We start from the raw sequence: 17,795 nt of genomic DNA, 5'->3' as shown, positions 1-17,795 counted from the left end.
ACCACAAGTACAAAGACATATCCTGCTGAGCCATACTAAGCTGAATTTACAAAAAACAACGTGGATCAGATTTGTTGAGGTCCGTCTTCATTACAACAAGTCAAGGAGGTGTAGATGCTCAAAAATCAGACGATTGCTTCCTACACTCTCATCAATATGAGCATCTTCTGGATGAAAGTGATATCAATATTTGGGAGTTTTTAAACATCCAATGTTCCAGCCTGATAATTTAGTATTTCTGCCCTATGATTCCTTTTTGGAGGACACACACGTAAACATTGATAAATAATAAGTTGGCCGATATACCGGCCTGGCTGATTTATCGGTGCAGCTGCGTTGCTTCAGCTTTAACATGCTGCCATTGCCTTTGTTACTGTATTCTGTATTGTGTTTCTAGTATTTAGTCCACCGCCTTCATAGTAAGATGAGTCTAGATCAGTGATGGAGAGATAAAAGTTGTTAACTGGCGTTTACTCCTCTTTGTTTGTATCCTTGCTCACTTTCCTCTCACCGCAGAGCTTCAGGCCACAGGAGCAACACAGATCCCTGTTTTTGACTCAGAGGTGGGATCATCGACATTATCGTGCTCATCAAGCTCGGCCAACGGCGGAGCCAAGTCTCCAATCAAGCCTCCATCATCAAACAGATGCCACCTGTGGATGAGGCGAGCGTCGACAGCCCGGGCCCCCCGAAAAACACTCTGGCGAGAACGGAGAGGGACCCCGCCATGAAAGAGAGTGCAACGATCAAACTGCTGCCCCTGCTGAGGGCAGCCCTGTATGTGACAGCCAAACACTTTCCCTGATTAATCAAGCCTAGCAGCGGGGCTTTATGTGCCATTAAGAGCCCTGCTAAATGACTTCACTCCATTCATTAAAGTGGAGCATCCTCTGCGGACGGAGCCACTCGGCCTGCCCAACAGACCGACGAGAGACAAGTAAAAGCTGGGAGAGGGATGGTGGTGGGGCAGCGATGAGGGTGGCGAGGGCAAGATAAACAACGACAAATATAGACCCATTACAATGTTGAATAATTCATCTTATATGCAGGGCATCAGGAAAACAACGCAGGGGGGGGGAAAAGAGACAACAGCCCAAACAACCAGGAGGATTATGGAGCCTTTATACATTGAAGTGCATCTTCAGAACAGGGCTATTTATAAACACACCTTGTCTGGGAAAGCGACAGGATCATGGCCAAATCACTTTATATGGAAAATCGGGTTCCAGTGGACTAATCCCCGATGCTTTTCATTACGCTAAAGTATAGTTTTAATGAATCTGCGCAGGCCGAGCCGGGCAGCTAGGTGCGAGCGGATTAAATGTGTGAAAGTAACATTAGCTGCCTCTTCTGACAATTCACATATGCACGACTTGGAAATGCTACAGTAAAAAGCTACAGTACAACTCATACACACAGTTTGAAAAGTGGTAAAGGGGGGAAAAAAGAAAAATGGAAGAGATTATAGAAAGAACGGGCAATGATATGCATCGATAGTACAGAGGGAAGGACAAAGATAGGTAATTTACCAGTCAACAGAGAGATAAAGATGAAGAGATGGAGAGAAAGATTAGCAGCAACAAGAGAGGGTAGATAGGAGGAGGAGAAGAGAAAGAGCCAGGGCAGAGAATGGGAGGAGGGCAGGAAGAGAGGGAGAGAGGTGGAGAGAGAGACAGAGGGGAGGGAGGGAGAGAGTAAATGATTAATGAAAGGAGCTGGGAGGCGAAAGCAGTGAAGGGGAGGATAGGACGGGGCCGAAAGAGGAGTGATGCTGCTGCGGTCTGAGAGCGAAACTGAAAAGGACAACATTATGAACTGCTGCCGTCACACACCGTTGTCAGGGTGGATCTCTGAGAGAGACTGAGCTGGTATTAGGCTGCGCGGCCCTTTAATTCCAGATTTGCACGAGTTGGACTGAACCCGACTTGAAAACACTTGGGAGCCTGAATCGCAGTCAGTGAATTAGACGATTTATTAACGTTTAATTTATATAGACAAAAAATAACAGGTCATTTTGCCTTTGAGAGGTTTTGTGTTGTCATTAATTAAAGAATGTTAAGCTATGAAACTTTATTATATCTACCAAGAAATTCCACAAACCTCTAATTGACGTCACACTTGTGTATTGTAAATTGCCAAAGGAAGAGCAGAGCTGAGTTTAGTGTGATTTGGACAAGCCATACATTGATTATTGATAAAAATTTGAATTCTGAAGTCTGCGGAGCGAGTTGAACATTTTTCTTTGTCCTCGGATAAACCACAACAGTGATCAGCAACTGGTTCAAACCGCTAATTGGAGAACAAATATAAGCAGTTCAGTAAATGATTCAAACTTATATACGGTACAAACCACATACAAGAACAAAAATAAAGCAAATTCAGCTTCATTTTATGAAAAACATAAATTATAACATCTTCATTGCAGATAAACCAGGTAGGATGAAAACAAAGTTTTGCAACTTTACTCTGCATTGTAAAGTTTATTGTAGAACTGTTTGAGGAGGTCTCACTGATGACAAGGGATAATTCTGAAATAGCCCTGAAGCATTAACACAGGCTAAACAAACCTGTTTGCAATGGACTCTGCGCTGCTAATAACAATATGTACAGTGAGCAGGATATACAGTATATTGAGAGTGATGACATCGTACATGTTAAAAACTGTGCATGTGCTGTAAAAACAACTCAAAACATTGAGATTATTCGGTACTTAAATGTGATAAGACTGTTCAAAGACTTCCATTAGGCTCCTTCAACTTCTCAGTCAAATGCATGCCTTCAATTAATCCCCAACATGGCGGTACGCTGTGGGTCTATCGCTGGACGCTCGCTGATGCATTTCTAATTGGTATTTTTGCTGATGGTCACAAGTTAAATCTATATTCTCCATTACCCTTCCACGGCAACCCCTGGGGTCTCCCTCTAATGGCTCCTGCTAAAGGCAAAGCACTTGAATGGATATGCTCATATAAAGTAGATTCTCTCTGACGCTGACCGGACTCTGCTCAGACTTTTGTTGAAGCTTCTGTGCGTAGCTGAGACTCAAAGTTTAACAAAACTGGTGTCTGCGTTTAAACAGCCCGAGGAGAGACACGCGTAGTCAGTTAAACTGCGTTTTATCTGCTCATGTTCACAGATTTGTCTCACATGCTGCTTTGCTGAGAAAATGTTTGTCGTAGCCTTTATCCCTCTCTCTTCTACAACACATAGTAAAGCCCTTAGTGGAGCTTTGGCTGGGTGACAGGCCTCCAGCACCGGCTTGGCAAAGAGCGGTGCGGCCTGCAATGGCTAAGAACAGTCGGGGTGAAGAGCGCTGGCTGACTTCAGAAACCGTGTTTGAGAGGCTGATCCAGCAGCACGAATAAAATCTTTGACAATATGCAGGTGGCGGATAAATGCCATGATGTGAGTTAATGGCACTTGTTGACATACACAGCATTACAGTACACTCTCTGTTCTGCTATAAGATGATAGCAACACTTGGAGGAAATGCTTCTCATATTTTGCCACTTAATAAAAGAGGTAAAACTGCACGAGGATGCAAAAAAAAAGAAGAGGCAAAGCGTCTCTCTCTCTCTACATTCCTCCTGCAAAGAGAGGAATTTGCCAGTTGAAAAGATGAAATGTCATGCGTGTACGAGTCAGAAGAATGAAGCTCATATCCTGACGGAGAGGAAGAGTCCTGAATTCTTTGGCTCACCTCGGAGTCGACCTTGTGTTTACCTTTCATTAACTCGAGATCCCACAATCCTCTACTCCCCCCTCCTCACCCTCGGGACAGTCCAATACGAGGGGAAGATAAAAGCTGGAAAACAGGCTCTTGAGAGACATACTGTACCTTTCAAAGGATAAAGATTATAATGTTTTGAGTTAGAAGTAGGTTGAGATGCCCGATGTTTAGCTTTTGTTACAGTTGGTATTTTTAAGCCATTTGTTCCAAAACATAAAATCGTTGGCATCTCATTCCCAGTGATATAAAAGCGGAGGAAATCCTATTCTTATTTGATTTTTGTTGACTGACTAATCACTCAATAAACTCCTGTGACTAATGTGCTGTTTTGATCTTTAACGAGGAAGGAGAATAATGTATGAGAAAAAACATTCAGAAACCCCAGCTACAGTACTGCGACTGATAGCAGCCAACTTATCAAGATACCGTGACCACAAGTCAAACTGTAGCTTTAAACCTCCACCCGGTGTTGTGAGCACAGCGCCAACTGTGTTCCCATGAAGGCTCCACCCAAAAACTGGTCACCATCCCATTTTCTGGGCCATTGACCCGAACAGAATAGTCAAACAGGGTAAACTAAATGTAACGGAATTAATGTGTTCACGATGTCTGATTGTAACTAATTCAACTTTTAGAGCACTATATATATGAGTTGAGTGTTTAATGCAGCTGATGACTGAGCTACTATATCATCCAGAGAAATTTATAATGAGCACAGTTTAACAGGGATACTGTCAGGACTGAATAACCCTAATTCAGTAGGTACTGTGTGTGAATACACAAACATATAAAGACCTGATGTGGTTTCAGCTTCACACTGAAAAAAGAAAATTGTTTATCAAATTAAAGTTATCAAATGTGATAATATAACTTTAATTTAAATTATAAAGTTGAACAAACTAACAAAAAAACTTAATTTATGTGTAACTGATTGAACTAATTTTTTAAGTTGGTGAACAATTTATATTTTTCAGCCAATGGTAATGTTACATTTCAAATAATTACCTCGTAAAAAAGAATATAAGGGAGGATCTCTAATCAGGTATTTGTACGACAAATCCGATTAAGGTTACTTGATACTTAATTCAGTAAAATACTGGAAATGGCCATTAATCAATGACTAATTGTTCAGCTCTGAAGTATTTTTATTATTTTATTATATATTTATCAAATTTGCCATTTACAGCTTGGTTTTGTTGAAGATGATGTCATCTTGTCCCGGGGTCTGGAGTATAGCGATTGGTTTCTGCAAGGTCCCATGAATGTAATAGATGTTTTTGCATGGATTTAGTCGAGAAAATCTACGTCACAAACTGAGAAAAGTTTTGAATCGTTAAGAATTAAGAGTTAAGAAACCCTGCTGTGAGACAATATACAGGCTGACTGACTGTAGGCAGCTCTGGCAGGATTCACTCTCCCACTCACATCCTAAATAGCAAATTAGTGCAGCCGCTATTAAGACTCGAAGAGACAATACAATAAAAAGGAAGCATCCTCCCGTCTGATACAGACACAACAAGACAAAGTGAAACAGTTCTTGTTCTGTCAGCAGTGCAAAGACTATACTGTCTCGCAGAGCAGACAACAATACCCAGGGCTGAGATAACAGGAAATGCCAGCTTATCAGAGAGAGGGAGAAACAGAGAGATGGTGAGAGAGCATGATGCTCACTGTTCGCTCACTGTTTACCAACACGCCAACTGAGCAACTCTCCAGTCTTTTACATTTGAATCTATCATTTACATACAGGTTTCAGTTCCAGTAAGATTTTCCAAAAGGTGAGATTTGTTTGCAGAAAGTGGATGAATGAAATAAAAAAAAAAGCAGAGGCAAATCCATCACTTTCTTAATTTGAGTTCCATTTCATTGGCTTTGATTTGTTTAGATTGAGTCACCTCTCGTGGGGAGTTTGTTTAATTTCACAGCTGAAAGAACACCAATGATTTTTAGGAGTGTTTTCCTTGTTCAACTTTCTCTACAAGCTATTACAGTAAATCTTGAATGCAACACAGCCATAAAGCACAGAATATTAAACTGCTGTTTACATAGGGAACCTTCAGTTCGATGACAACGCTCAGTGATCGCGTGGCACTAATTACTGTATTCTTTTTAAGTCTACAGTTTCAGGAAGATGAGGGTTTGGACTGTCACTAATTGAGCTATTGCATGGAGTAAAACAGCTCTGTGCACAATGCTCCGTGCACAAAATAAATCTGGCCGATGACTGAAGGGCTGCACCCAATTTCCGTGAATGAGTGTTGATAAAAAAAACATTTCACTGATTTTATCATCTTATATTCTGCCCGCAGATCACTTAGGTCATCCTCCAAACAGCTCCTTTCAATTCAGCTCCCATTTGTTTGTTAGCTGCTGTTTTCTAGACACCACTTTCGTCCAGAGCCATCTTGTTTTTTTTTAGCTCAAAATTACCACATTTGCCGGAGCGGGGGGTGGGGGGGGCCTGACTGAGTGCTCGAAGACACTACACACCCACCTACACCTGAGCCTTGCATCCCATTGGAAAGTAGTAGCTGTCAATCACACACCATGCCCCGATGCTTTATCATCTATTTTCCAAATTGGACCATAATTTACAAAATGAACAGCATGCTGTGTTGAAGAAGACTCGAAACAAGTGATTGAGACTATAAACTGCTTTGGGAAATGTTTACTGACGTTACAAATCAAGTGAGAATTTGAGTCATTTTTTCATAGACTTCCATAGACACTGACTTTTGGCCACCTCTGGAGTCGCCCTCTGTTGATTATTTGAGAGAATACATGTTTCAAGCGCTACTGCATTGGCTTCACTTTCTGAAACTGGAGTCCCCATTCTCGTCTAAAAGCTGAAGGGGACCAGGCTTTCTCTGTTGCTGCCCCCAAACCTCTGGAATACTCTCCTGTCCCATATTAGATCCTGTCCCCCTAATAAATTTATAATTTAAAATCCTACCATTTTATCTGGCTTTTAATTCGGCTTGATTCTATCTCACATTTCGGTTAGTGTGATCATTTTATCTTATCTTATTTCGTGTGTCTTTTACTCTGCTTCACTTTCTTCTTATCTTTCACCAGGGTTGATCACTTTGGCTAAACTCCTGTTGTTTTTTAATGTGGTGCATAAATAAATCTGTCTTGAACTGACTTATAACCTGTTTGGCTATTTCACAAGCTCAGAGCCACAAGCATGATGCTGTGCACAATTTCATTCAGCAGGACAAGCCTTCTTTTCTCTCTTACACATATCCTCTCCTTCTTTTCTCTCACTTGACACTGTCACGCTAAGGTGTTTCCCTGCTGCCCTCCCCAAATGAGCCCTGCTGACGTGTCCCTGTCGTTTACTGTATAAGGGACCTGGAATGTGACGGCCCAGGACCCTGCCCTCTCTCAGACCGTCCAGCGGCACACCATCATTGTTCAGCTCACACAATGCAACATTCCACAATCAGCCGCAACTCCAATAAAACCAGAGGGAGAAGGAGACGACTAAGAGGACTGTACTGCTCTAATCTTATAGGATTAGAATTCCTTTCTATGGGCCTCTAATAGGCCTCTATTCTTCTTGAACAACAAAGCTTCCAGATGAGATAAAAAAAAGAGGAAAAAAACTCATACAGATGAAGGCAATCTAGAGCAATTTGCAGAAGAATGTGAGGCCATTAAGGCTTGCACAGTAGCTGGGGACTAAGTATAAATAAATGACAAACCATTTACAATAATGTATCTTTTCTGCAACATGAAGTTGTATAAATTAGCAGTAAAATGTATCAACGGAGAAAACTCACAGAGAAAAGATGTAACCCTAGGGCTTGACAAAAACATTAAAGAAAAAAACCTTCCGTATCAGTCGATTGATAATTATCACAATTAATGTCAAATTATAATTTTTTTGAGTTTAAATAATGATTTTAGCTGATTTTTACAGCATTATTTTACTAATCTGAGGTAGAACATTAAAACCAATGACGTATTATCATCCTTACCATGCTTGCACAATGCAAAAGCAATGTATTGATATATATTGAAGGTTGTGATATTGCTAAGGATGATCGCAGACAATCATTCACACACACATTTCAGACAAGAATAAATACTGACAAATATAAAAACACAAACAAGTTTAAAAAAAAACACAAATATGTCACATTAGAAAACACCTACTCTATGACAATATTGTGTTAATTATCATCATAATTATCTTCATCATTTCTTTGCCCAGCCCCAACATATAACATGTACTGACATATTCCATGACTGGAGCCATCCTGCTGAACTGTCTCACTGTTGTCCTGCTCTGCCCATGCTTCTTATGGTTAAGAAATGGTATCAAGTGGACCTTAAAAAGTCAGGAACTCTGTGTCAGCGATATAAATCCTAAGTGAGGGAGAATACTGCCATGCATTCAGATGGGAGAAAATGTCACTGTGGACTTTATAGGGATCAGTGGACAGGGAAGCCTGTACGAGGTCATGTAAAGACGGTACATCTATGTAGAATTAAAGCCAAGAACTCTGACTTAACTTAAAAAAAACAGGACAATTGAGACAGAGACATATAAAGGAAGGCAATGCAGCACAGTAAGAGAAATGTGTGTTTGTGGGAGAGAGGGAGAGAGGGAGAGGGAGAGGGAGAGAGAGAGAGAGAGAGAGAGAGAGAGAGAGAGAGAGAGAGAGAGAGAGTGTCTGAAGCAGTTCCTAAGCCTGGCCGTCACGCATGCTTAACCTTGCGCTAGCGCCTGTGCGATGCAGCTTGCATATCAATGATGGAGGAATATCAGCAGAGAGGCCTCCAACCAACCTCCACTACACTCAGCAGGCAGGGGAGGCACGGCAGCATCCGCAGTTACACTGTGACAGGACAGCATGTGCAAGTTACACTGGAGAGCACGAGAGCTTACTGGAAAAGTGAGGGTGACAGAGCACACACACACACACACACACACACAAAATCACAAATATAGACACAGCTGGACCACAGCTGGACAGGTGAGGAACAAATGAGGATGCTAAATGAATAATGACAAACGAAACTGTCAGGCTTCAAATGTAAAAGCACTCCTCGGCTGAGCCTATATAAACAGCGAGTGTTGTTTCCACCATTTACTTTTGGCTGGAGCTCTCAGGTTACAGGAAACGCTCTGAGAGGAGTGAGAGCATCCCTACCGAGCTGTGGTCCAGAGAAAAGCTGTGCATATTTGGTGTCACCAGGGGCAACAAAGAACTTCCTGACAAAACCACAAGTGCTACCACTAACAACATGAGAGAAGCCTGACAGCGTGGATTGTAGTTTGCACTCATGGTCAGCAAAGCATACCCCCCCCCCCCCCCCCCCCCCCAGGCCCCCGCTCCGTTTGCATCATGTCTCCCACTCATCCACAGAGCACTGATCTAAATCCTTCACTCCCAACATGTCAAGAGTCTCAATCCCAAAGACAAATCTGTGACTAAAGCCTGTATTATATGGATTTTTGGCTGCTGATGCCGATATGGAATATACATTTTCCAATACAGATTTTTTTGATGATGATGATAAATATAAATATATATATATATATATATATATATAGAAATAAAAGTAATTGGAAATGACTTCTATCAAAACCTTTTGACAAAGAAATGTCATTGAGCCTTAATATCTTACAGTTTAACCATAAACCTAACTATGTGCAAAAAGGAAACGCAAAAACTGCCAAATATAAAGAACTTTAATTAATTTTATATAACATGTTAACATAAATATAAAATATCTCTCTGCATTTTTATTCTGTATAATAAAAGTGCAAAGTGTGCATACACCAATACCAATTTGTCAGTGAAAGGCTAATACCGGCCGATGTTATTGGCCAACCGATATATGAGTCAGGCTCTAACTGATACACTAACTTCTACAGAGAGGAGAGGAGAGGAAAAGAGAAGAGAAAAGGAGAGAAGAGAGAAATATGATGTGTTTCTAATTAAAACCGAAGCATTCTGGGACACATCGGGTCCTGAGGGACCAGCACTGGGTGATAAACTCACTCATCCGTACCCTGCATCTTTTGAGGGGACTGATAAAAGTCTTCCAGGATGCTGTGCCCTCTCTTCCTTGCCCCCCCCCCCTCCTCCTTTTCCCACATGCTATCTGATGCCAACAGAGGCCTTTTGTCACATCGATCTTTTCCCAAGGACCCCAAAGCGTCCTGTGAGGGTGCCCTCTACAGGGAAACGTATGTTGATTGACACGTCACCCCTTTTTTTCCCCCCGCCACGTCGATCAGAGGCTGTCTTCTCTCGCTGCGCACAGCTCAATAAGAGGCTGCTGCTTTGATAGTAGTTCTGTGGCAAGTTACGTCTCTGGCAGCGGGGATAAGAGAGGGACTAGGAGGGATGCCAGCAGATAAAAGACGACTTTTAACAGCCTCTTTGTGTTTGCAGGTTAAAAAGTGTTTCATATCAGAGCCTTGTCAATCTGTCCTCATCACTTCTTTTTTTTTTTTTTTTTTTTTTTTTTTACAGACAGCTGTGTATACCCCATGTCTTCTCTGGTTGTCTTGTAATCCCAGACTGATGCTAATCTAAACTGCTGTGAGGATTAAATGCACTAACGGCAGTTTTGAGTCGATATCTTTCACTGCGTTGACGACAGGCAACAAAAGAGCGCGGTGACAGTTCTCTGGGTCCTCACACTTGTTCACCAGTGTCCCATGAGAGCTGGAGAGGCTATTAGCTGTATAATGATCACTGGATGTTGTAGTTCACAGTCACACAGTCAGCGTGACAGGCAGATGGAGGTTGATTTTGAGGGATGAAACATATGGGGGAAATGCTGTAAGCAGACGGCTCAGATGGGCTTACAGACTCAGACACGTAGTGGGATCTCTACCCAGAGCAGCAAAACGCACACACACACACACACACACACTTTTATATTGTTCTCTGTCGACTTACAGCTCAGACCCAATGTGGCTCTTATGAATTTGTGTATGTGTGGGGTGAGAGGTTTCCCACTTTTCAACAGGTGAAGTCAAGTCCCAGTTTAAGGCCATTTTCAAACCTGAAAGTCTGAACCAATCATCATGTCTTTGTTTACATTTGATCCGGTTAGTTTTGGTTTCACTTTACAATTTAGTGAGCGGACAAAAGGCTTTTGTATGACATACGTAAGTCCTATGGTCATCACCTATATGTGCGATGCGTCTACTGTGTACACTTAACAATTAACAATGATTGCTTTGTAGACGAGCGTGTGCCTGACATTCTAGGGTTAGCATGTTGTCAATTTGGTGGGTGGTAGTATGTACCTGCTGTAAAATCATTATGGTATTTCTACCAGCATCACCAACTTAAAGTGCAGTCCTCTAAAGTAGTTCAAATATGCCAAATTTACAGTATGTCCTCGTCTGTCAAATATTATATTGTCAACGGCACAGCAATTCAGAAGCTGGGGCATAATCAAAGTGGGCTGACGACGTATCCGCTGGCTGCGTATTAGCCCCCCAAAAAAAGATGGACGATGCACAATCTGAACACTTCAAAAAGTGTTTTCACACTGCAAATGATCTGGACCACCTGTTTGGTTGGACTAACGTTTGGTCTGTTGGTCCAAGGCCCTTTTTTCTTAGTGTGGAATAAACTGAAAAATCTGAAGGTCTGGACCAAACAATGCAGCTCCAAGCTCCCTTACTGATCCACAGACAGATATGTGTGCAGAGTGCAATGGTCTGACACTCTGACATCATGGAGCATTGGACCATGAGGTCCTGAAGGACATCACTTTTACATGGACAAAAAGATTGTCTTTCCATTTTTGCACTTTCTCTCATTCGGTCCTCATTTTTTAACCTCTCTTATTGTTGAAGTAAATATTCAATTTGTTTTCCATCATTCAAGTTTCGAAGCTCATTTTCTGTACTCAGCCTCTCAATTTACCTCAGTTGACCAGCAACATATGTTTGTCCTCTGGCTTCATTCTCTTGTTCACGCTCTACCAAATGATCCTCCTTTCTCGCTCTACTAATGAGCGTGCCTTTCATTTCATATGTGAACTGAAATGTAGCAACAAAAAAACGACTCATCAATTACATTCATCAGGTCGAAGCTGGCACGGACATAATCAGATTCCCTGCCCATTTGATACAAGTCATTGAGAGGATGTGCATGTGTGTGTGTGTGAGAGATACCGCTCCGTTTTTTATGGTAGTTCTCCTGTAATGTGACTCACTGTCAGAGCCAGAGTGGCAGCCTGAACTGCTTCTGTCGGATATAAACACTCCCAGCATGCATTGCTTTGCCTCAGTCTGCGCAATGCTGCATTGGCAGCCTTCTGGCAAGATTCTGAGGTGTCTAGGTTCAGGAGTAGATATGCGTGTGTGTGTATGTGTGTATGTATGTGTGCAGAATGATGATGATCCTCACCGCACTAGAAAACTTAGCACCGACCAGACTGATGGTTGCCACCTGAGAAACAATGACACTTAATGACAGATGGACTTTTCACAGCTGTGAGTTTACAGTTTGTGTGTATTAATATGATTTGTGGAGAACAAATAACACACAGGCTGTACTATCTAGGAAACCAAAACCACTGACAATAAAAACAGGCGTGTGCCGTATGAGTCTGTGACAGAAATGGAGGAAAGTGAAAGGACTTGCGAGAGTTTGTGTGTGTGTGTGTGTGTGTGTGTGTGTGTGTGTGTGTGTGTGTGTGTGTGTGTGTGTGTGTGTGTGTGTGTGTGTGTGGATTTCAGGCACAGTTTGTTCCATGATTAACTTGCAAACACAAGAAAAAAGGAATGTGTACTATGTGCTGCGATGCAACTCACTCAGGACCACAATCCACATAGTTCTGATGTGGAATGTGTTTGCTAACTGCCAGTTAGAAACCTAAACTCGTTGAACAACTGCAGTACACAGTCAGTGGTCGTGTCGTGTCACTACGAATCAAAATCAAGTGCAGACCATAACACAGGTAGAGCCAGAGAGAGAGAGAGAGAAAGAGAGACAGAGAGGAGGAGAGTCAGAGGGAGAGGGGGAGAGGAAGGGCTGCACAGTGCTGCGGTCTGAGACTCACAGTTTTCACTACAGGGACATATGTATAAAAACTGCTTCCGATTTCCGGACATCCTGACACAGACAGACACACACACAAACATGCACACACACACACACGTTTCACCTCATTAAGACCGTGCTCTGGTCCCCATAAGGTCTGTATACCGCTCCTGACAATGTCAGTGTTTCTAGAGTTTCTGAAATGTTACTTTGAGCCACATCCCTGTAGCAATATCTTTCTAGGCAGATACCACAAATCCAACCTGTAATATGTGACACTTAGAAGTAAGTGATACAACATGTTGTTTATGTGTATTTATGCGTTTTTTCATTTGGGTAGATCATGAAATATGCTTCTAATATTTTGTGCGGTCTGAGTTTGCTTAGTCTGTAACACGTGCTGCAAAGGATATACAACATAGAAAAATGTCATTAATTATCGTTAATAAATTGAGCTGAATGTAAAGATTTATATTCCGTTTATATTGTGTTTTAATGTAAATTTACAGAACACAACATAAAAAGAGCTCAGCTCACTTTTAGAAGGTGAGAAGTCAAAGCCTGTGGACACAGAGACAGTAGATATCCATGCAGTTTCACAGTAGAGAGAAAATGAGGCTTCTTTCATTTTGTTTAATCCCAAGTAGATTCTGCATACAGTTTGTTTTATCTCCAAGTGTGTGCATTGTGCAAACTGCAAAACCACCGGATAAACATTTCGGAATTTGTGCAATAAAGCTGAGACAAAAAAAAGGTATGTTACCGAAATGCTTCTGTAGCCAGGACACATCGCAGACAATCAGGTGCTTATCGCACACACACACACAACACACACACACACAGGCGGGTGAACAGAGCTACACAGAGGTCAGCTGAATTTAGAGTTCCTCTACATTTACATGGGCGAGACGCCAGAGCCCTCTGTCTGCGGGGGTCCATTCAGAGGTCAATACTACAAGACTGTAAACTAATGATCCAGCAAATTCCCTCAGTCCCGCTCTCTCCCCTCCTCCTTCTTTGCCTCAATCTGTTGTTGCCCTCCGTCTCTCCCACTCTCTGATCCCCTGCTGCGCTGCAGAAATGAGAAACAACTGAAGCTTCAGCAGCGCTGGGCCCGCTCCGCTTCTCTGATACACACCACTGATAAACAAGGCTGCTTGTTAAGAGACAAATGAAACTCTGCCTTTGCCTGGATTTTCTTCTTTTTTTGCCGTTCACTATCTTTTCATCTGGTGTTTTCTTCACACCCAGTCCTTTCTTTTGTCGAGGCCTTGGCAGTAACGCACAATGGAACATCACCCTTGCATCAAAATGTAAACACAGATAACAAAGTGATCTGCAGCAACATGGAGGTCTACATGAAACGTTACGATATAAAATGTAAGAGTCGGCAGGAAAGAAATCTGATCTAATGGACACTTCTGTCTAGATCAGCACAGACAGTGGAGTATCTCTTGGATCATGTATGAACATCTCGGACAAAATCCACTATGAAACAGAAATGACATTTAAATGGCTGTTATATCTGACAAAACTTCTAAATAATCTAAACATACCACTATAGATGGTTCACTTATTATAAATATACTGTATTTGTGGATGAAATCTTATGCTGAATTACACATAAGTATTTCAGTCACACAAGTTCTGGTGTCCGTTGATGTAAAACCCCTCGAGTAGATCTGAAAATGAGATTCTAGTTGCTGACAATCGCATCTATGAGCAACATTTAGGTAGATGGTTGCTTTAAATGTACAATATGCAACTTCAGCCACAAGGGGTCTCTGAGTCTTCAAATCAAATAAAATCGATAATGAAAGTCGTGAAGCAGCGCAGGTTTAATGGAAGCTGCGGATGAAAATCAATCTGCCTCAGGTGCAAATCATGTTTATGGATGAGGCAATGTACTTCTGTTATAATCACATTAGTAATCGGCTACAAATAACCGTGACGCATCAAGAGTGACCGAAACAAACAGTGGAAGGAAAAAACTGCTAACTGGCTAACAGTGTGTTTTTCCTTTGTCATGTGTCATTTGGCCTGGAAAGTTATAACAGAGTCAAGCAAAGCCACAGGTAAGGCAGATACGTGCATTTATCACAAGACCAAAACAAACGTTGCTTGAATAGAATTGGGGATTTCTCTGGATCTTAACATTGTCGGAAACATTTTGGATGATTTAAGTTCACAAGGCAACAAAATATATAACATAGGTCTACTTGTTTTTAGACATTTTAATGAAGAATTGTTACCTATTATATCTTTTAACCGAGCAGGTAATCTGCTCATTGGCCATGATAACACAGCACGTCTCTTCCTCTATGCAAACTGTCAGGGGCCCTCTGAAGAACACTTCTGCCAACTAGCCATCTACTCAGCCAAAAAGATTCTAACAGACACACTCTCTCTCTCACACACACACACACACACACACACACACACACACATGCTTACATGTGTTCACACAGAGCATCCTCCAAGCCTGAAGGAAGCACTCCATCTCTGGCCCTGTCACTGCGATGAGGCAGCCATAGATCCACACTGCTCAGTCCTATCCATATCGATTTGAGGATAAAGAATGGGGCTCAGGGGATGGAGCTGAACACTCAATCACACTGTTGACAAACATGAATGAACTGCATTCTAAGGGTACAATAAATGAGCAGCGGCAGTTCGCGAGTAGAGGTGAGACGATTAATCTGGTCTTTCACGACCTTAAAGGACCCTCGCAAGTGAATCATACAAGTTAAATACAACGCAGTGTAACTTCATCATCACTGTTTTGGTTATGTCATAATGTAGCTGTGTCTCAACTCGGGGTCTGTACTGCATTCGAAGACCGATTACGTCACAGCGGTGCGACTATAGACTGTCTCAATTCGAAGGCTCCTCCAGACCAGACCATCTCACACCGGTTGGGCCGACGTGGGCTACAGGATGCAGCCATCGTCGGCAGCATAGACCGGGTCCTCCGAAGGATGTGGCCCCTGAATTGAATTGAGACACAGCTTGGAACTCTCTCGCCCCCACCTGAATCCATTTATTAGTTGGAGCGGTCCCAACAAGAGAAGGCGACCAACCATAAATGTTTTGATCTCACATCAATACACACATTCTCCTCCTGTACGATCCGTGCTCGCTGATCATCTGAACCCCTGAGCAATGAGTACTGAGCAGCCATGGCTTGTTACATGCATCTGAACAGGAGGTCTTCTTAGAGTCACTTCCCTCCAACAGAGACCAAAACTTCACGCCACAAAAAAAAACTGTTTCCCCCCGACTGCAGCGAGGCCTCGTCTATAGAGCCCGGGACCCCATCACTGCAATGTGACTGTGAAATCTTAACTCTGTGTGGCTCAAAACGGTCAAACTGTACAAACGCTCAAATGCACATATATCTAATGTTCATATTGAACATCTTTTTTCTAGTGTTAATGATTTGTATAAACTGTTCTGTATGACTTATGCTCAGCACAATCATCAAATTCCTGATTCGGATTCACCTTGGATCTGTCGTTCCCTGATAGTCTGAGAACATGTGGATTTACAGTTGAGTTACAGCAGAGGAGATGTAACGTTGAAAACACGCACAGGGAGATTAGGTAGAAAAAAATGCATGCATGGGTTGAATTTTTCTCATATATACAAACACCCTGGCTGGAAATGATAACTACGTTTAATCTTAAATCTACAGCACAAAATCTGAGAAGGATTCTTGGGTCAAGAACTCTGTCACACCACAACCAGCATTTCTACTGCTTGATGCGCAAAAGAGAAGTGCCTGTTCGTCTTAGTCTAACATGCCCGATTCTTCGGAGGAAGAAACGGCGACAGTGGCTGGCTCTCCAGCTGAGTGTCTGCTGTCACATCTCCTCTGCCGCGGCGGTGACTGGACGGTCACCACGCTCCCTGCTGGAGGAGGCACACCGCGGAACACGTCGCGCAGAGCGAGCGCTGGGTTTACGCGCACTTTTAGTTGCCGCTTCCATCGCGCACGGAGCGACGCGACTGTCTAGTTTCAAACTGACGCGGAGCGGCATTAAAACGAGCACATGTCAGACACAACAAGGCGATTCGTGATTTAAAAACAACAAACACAGCTCGCAATGGCAAGAAATTAGACAACAAGCGGAGAGACGGAGAGAAAAGCCTGTGTAAACAGCCCCGCCGCCAGAATGTCTCTGTTCCTCCAGGTGAACGGAGCGGTCAACTTTCCCCGGCTGGCGGAGCGCGGAGCCCCGGGTGCCGCGGAGAGTGAGCGGCCGAGCGCCCTCCCTCCCTCCCGCAGCTCGGTGTGTGTGACTGCCCCTGGCCGCTCGCACACTTCCCCCCTTCCTCCCGGTTTCCTCCCCCATAAATAAAACTTACTTCTCTCTGGCTTGGCTGTCGGACGGCACGTTGCTACTCTTGCCTTTGGCGTACATGCTTGCAGAGAGCTCCGATTGTCACGCACCTGTCAACCCATCACAACCTCCCTGGGCACAGCCCCGTCACCATGGCGACACACGCAGCGTCGGCTCCCATTGGATGCCCCGCTGTTCGGGACCGCCCGCTCGCCATGGCAACCGCCAGTGAGTGACAGCGGCTCGACCACGCCCCCCATGGAATAACTCCACCCCCGTGTCTTTGGCTCTCTCTTTCTTTCTCCCTCTCTCCCTCCCTCTGTCTCTCTCTCTCACCCTCCCTCTGTCTCACTCTCTCTCTCTCTCCCTCTGTCTCTCTCTCTCTCCCTCTGTCTGTCACTTTCTCTCTCTCTCTTCCTCTCTCCCTCTGTCACTCTCTCCCTCTCCCTCTGTCACTCTCTCTCCCTCTCTCATCTCTGTCACTCTCTCTCTGTCACTCTCTCTCCCTCTGTCATTCTCTCTCTCTCTGTATCTCTCTCTCTCTCTCTCTCTCTCTCTCTCTGTATCTCTGTCACACTCTCACTCTCTATCTCTGACTATCTCTGTCACTCTCTCTCTCTCTCTCTTCCTCTCTCCCTCTGTCACTCTCTCTCTCTGTCACTCTCTCTCCCTCTCTCATTTCTGTCACTCTCT

At 43.2% G+C, this 17,795-nt stretch overlaps 1 protein-coding gene across 1 annotated transcript in view; it reads right to left on the bottom strand.

The window, feature by feature from the left end:
• si:ch211-130m23.3 (uncharacterized protein LOC558547 homolog) overlaps nucleotides 1–17,336 on the bottom strand; it is a 55,655-nt gene extending 38,319 nt beyond the window's left edge. The window contains exon 1 of the mRNA XM_034594739.1: nucleotides 17,128–17,336. Within this exon, the coding sequence (XP_034450630.1) occupies nucleotides 17,128–17,183 (56 nt within the window). The 5' untranslated portion in view covers nucleotides 17,184–17,336. The remainder of the gene's footprint in view (nucleotides 1–17,127) is intronic.
• Nucleotides 17,337–17,795: the final 459 nt, after the last annotated feature.

The sequence above is a fragment of the Hippoglossus hippoglossus genome, chromosome 9 (genome assembly GCF_009819705.1).
Source record: "Hippoglossus hippoglossus isolate fHipHip1 chromosome 9, fHipHip1.pri, whole genome shotgun sequence".
Classification (NCBI taxonomy): domain Eukaryota; kingdom Metazoa; phylum Chordata; class Actinopteri; order Pleuronectiformes; family Pleuronectidae; genus Hippoglossus; species Hippoglossus hippoglossus.
Note: the sequence above shows the minus strand (reverse complement) of the source record. Positions and strands in the feature narration are given on the sequence as shown.